Source organism: Podarcis erhardii (genome assembly GCF_964252035.2).
Source record: "Podarcis erhardii genome assembly, chromosome: 5".
Lineage (NCBI taxonomy): Eukaryota > Metazoa > Chordata > Lepidosauria > Squamata > Lacertidae > Podarcis > Podarcis erhardii.
In genome coordinates, this window is record NC_138509.1 from 81,743,297 (window position 1) to 81,746,991 (window position 3,695).

The 3,695-nt window shown below is 38.1% G+C and overlaps 1 protein-coding gene across 1 annotated transcript; it reads right to left on the reverse strand.

Moving 5' to 3' along the window:
- Nucleotides 1-1,722: 1,722 nt before the first annotated feature.
- ARL14 (ARF like GTPase 14) lies at nucleotides 1,723-2,304 on the reverse strand (the record flags this gene model as incomplete). The annotated part of the gene is made up of 1 exon (XM_081862874.1): nucleotides 1,723-2,304. One exon carries the CDS (start codon nucleotides 2,302-2,304, stop codon nucleotides 1,732-1,734), a length of 573 nt encoding a protein of 190 aa, XP_081719000.1. The 3' UTR covers nucleotides 1,723-1,731.
- Between the last annotated feature and the right edge of the window lie 1,391 nt (nucleotides 2,305-3,695).

Consider the following 3,695-nt stretch of genomic DNA (forward strand, 5'->3'; position numbering starts at 1 on the left):
ATTGAAAATCATATAATTTTAATGCATTGAAAATCATATAATTTTAATGCATTGAAAATTATATAATTAGTTAATATATATGTTTATTCATGGGTAAACTTGTTCAGATGGCAACCAAAAACTTTACAGATACTTTTATTCAATGGGGTAATACAGTGATTCACATTCTTTGATTTGTTTTTTTGCTCCAAACTTGAAATTGACTCACATTAATCACTAAGCCTGCCACTAACCGTATATTTACCATCAACTTTGAATTCTAATGATGTTATGCATGTATGAAATGTAGCTTTTAAAGTAAAAGGAATATAAAAAGAAACCTCAGGTCTGCTACATGAGTATGTTCTTTAATAAGCATATCTGCATGGTACAGTATTTTCAGTGCAACACTAATAAAATCAATGTAAAGTTTAAAATAAATGCTATTTCCAGAAAATAAAACACAAATGATCAGTAATGACAAGTTACATAACATCAGAAATGCAAATCACTATCTGCTTAGACAAGTAAGGCAACACACAACATATTTAAATTATAACTGATAAATTGGCACAAGAAAGAAATTTATTTTAAAAATAGGCATTAAGTAACAAGTCTCAAATGTTTATAAATTTATATTGACTTCTCAAACATCTTAAGAGGATAAGTCACCATCTTCATCTCCACTGGTAACAGAGCTTTCAGTTCCACACTGATCATCTGTCAATCTCTGGAAAATGGCACCTTGTACCATTTAATGGCACTGCAAAAAACAGTTACTGGCACTAAATAAAAATATTTACGTCAACTGTTTAAATCAAGGCTACCTCACATGCTGTTACACATAATTGTATAGGCCTAGGTACTTTAAGTGTATAAAGCATCAAAGCTACTTCTGTATTAAAAAAAACCCCACACTGTATGGCAAAGGGTATAGAATTGCTAAGAATAAGGTCACACTAAAACAGAAAAAAGGCTATTACATATAGCTGAACTACATACGAATTCAAATGTTCATCCAATTAAATGAATGGTGTGTTGTTGTTTTTTAAAAAAATGTTTTCTGTAGCTCACATTTCAGAACTGCCAATGGTGAATGACACAATACCCCGTAATTTAACTAGATTTAAAAAAAATCATTATTCATTACACTGGCAATATCACAGCTTGACTTATTATTTACTAGATTTTTTAAAATGTGGGTTGTAAAACTGGTTCTTACATTAGAATTTACAGTTTGTGGAGAATATTCTCTGGAGAATATTCTCACCTCACATCACTACTCTTCATCCACCCTTCACACTTGAAGGCTATCCCTTCCCAATATAACCCTTTCATATATATGAAAGTGAATATATTAAGGATTTATTTAAGGGAAGAGTTTGACTGGGAAGCAGAATAGGTTAACTATATACACTTTGAAACAAGGCTAAAAACATGCGGGTAGGGGAACTCTGACTGCAATCAAACTTTCTCCAGTCAACTGTTGCATAGTTTTCTTTGGCAGTTATACCACTCTTATTATGGGTACCAAATATTTAAAATTTCAAGAACATTCCAGTCCAGTTTTATGCCGTTTCATCATCAATGAAGTTGGGAATTGCATTTATTCATTAAAATGCAGCAAAACAGTATCTCTGAAAACAGTAAACTGGCTTGGGATAAATATGTTCTATCTTAGAAAAGTCCGAAAAGCAGCACCAGATATTCCATTAAATGACTGACTTTCTGTCCCAGTCAGCTTTGAGTATGTTAATCTTGCTTGAAAAGAGCAAAAGCTTCTTGTTTAGATTTCATGCAGGATTTTGCAAAGGACGTCACTTTACGAAACCCTTCGGATAAGCCCTCACCTGTAATTGCACAACAGGGTTGTACGTACCAGTTTCGGTCATGGCAGTGCTTTTTCATGTTCAGCCTCCTGGTTATTTCCTCAGCACTCAGAGCTCCAGGAAGATCCTGTTTGTTTGCTAGCACAACCACAGGCACGTTCTTAATCCTCTCATTCCTCAAAAGAAGCTCCAATTCTTTCTTTGACTCTTCCAACCGCTGGTTGTCTGTGCTGTCCACAACATAGACCAGGCTATCCACGTCCTCCAAGTAGTTGCTCCAAGCAGGCCTCATTTGGTGTTGGCCCCCAACATCCCAGACAGTTAAGGCAATGTTTTTCCCTGTTTCAAGCATCTCCACATTGAAACCAATGGTTGGCAAAGTTTGGAAGACATCATTAAATTTCAGCTTATACAAGAGGGTGGATTTCCCTGCTGAATCAAGCCCAAGCATTAGAATCTGGGCTTGTTTAAACTGCTTAGAGTTTGCAAGGCCCATTCTCTCTACAGTACCTTGTTGCTTCTTCTTTCTCAAAAGCTGTTTCGTTCAGATGACGATTATCATTTTTGCCGCGTCTGCCTTTCTTTGTTTCTCCAGTGAGCAAAGGAAGAAGAAACAGAAGGCCAGGCTTGCGCTATGTGAAAAGAATAAGAGCATTTATGCATTTGTTCTCCGACTTTATCGCTGTTGCACTGTGCAAACAGAATGTGATTAAAATATAACCTTAGCTGCCTAGCTGGAGGGTGGAGTTTAATTGAACAGTCACATAAGCCAAAGGTTGACCAGTGTCACAACTCAGGTCCACATAATGACCATATTCTTGTGTTCTGGGGTATTCGTCTCTCTTACTGTGTAGGTGGGTGTAGTTTTGTAATGCATGCTCTTAATCAGCCACTAACCCTGTAACTTTCTTAGACTTTGCTCATGCCACTCAAACCAGGGATGGTGAACCTCAGGCCCGGAGGCCAAAGGTTCTCTCTTTGGGACAGAGGTAACTTGGCTGCTGTATTCCATTCACTGGTAACCTCCAGATTGGATTATTGCAATGTGCTCTACATGTGGGGTGTGATGGAAAAGTTTGGTTTTGCTGGGCAGGTTGAGTCCCCAAGTGTTTTCTTTTTCCCTGCCAGCAAATGGTTAATGTAATAATAATATTATAATAATAATTTATTATTTATACCCCACACATCTGGCTGGGTTTCCCCAGCCACTCTGGGCGGCTTCCAACCGAATTAAAAAAGAACATAGTGTCAGACATTAAAAACTCCCCTAAACAGTTGTCTTTTAAAACTAAAATAGTTCTTTATTGCCTTAACATCTGCTGGGAGGGCGTTCCACAGGGCAGGCGCCACTACAGAGAATTGGCCAAGGTTCCAGAGGAGGGTGGGGTTTGAAAAGGAGAGGATTTGGAGAGACAGTTAGATTTGGAGAGACAGAGAGGAGAGAGAGAGTTGGTTCTGGGTAGAAACATCCACTATGAGGAAAATATCACAAGCTAGAGAAAGGAGTCTCTGAATTTAGTGTGAAGGACAGTGTGTGGTGTCCTGTAAGAGTAATTAGACCAGGAATTAACTGGGAGGCTGAGGCTGAGCCAGGAGAATTAGAAGTTTTAAAGAGACAGTCTACTTAGGTCTCATTCCAGTCAGGAGGGGAGAGATTCTGCTACAAAAAGAGAAGACTCCCAAACCAGTTAAGAGGGGTGTGGTGATCCCTTGGGTCTGTTACTTGGAGTACCTCAGGAGTAGGGTTGTCTAAGGGGTGTGTAACTGACAGAAAATACCACCGTGTTTAAGAACCAAAGTATTGTTTAAGAACCAAAGTATTAAGCGGCAACAGCTGTGCAACATCTGAGAAAGCATTGAAGTGAAATAACATCATAATCTGAAGTA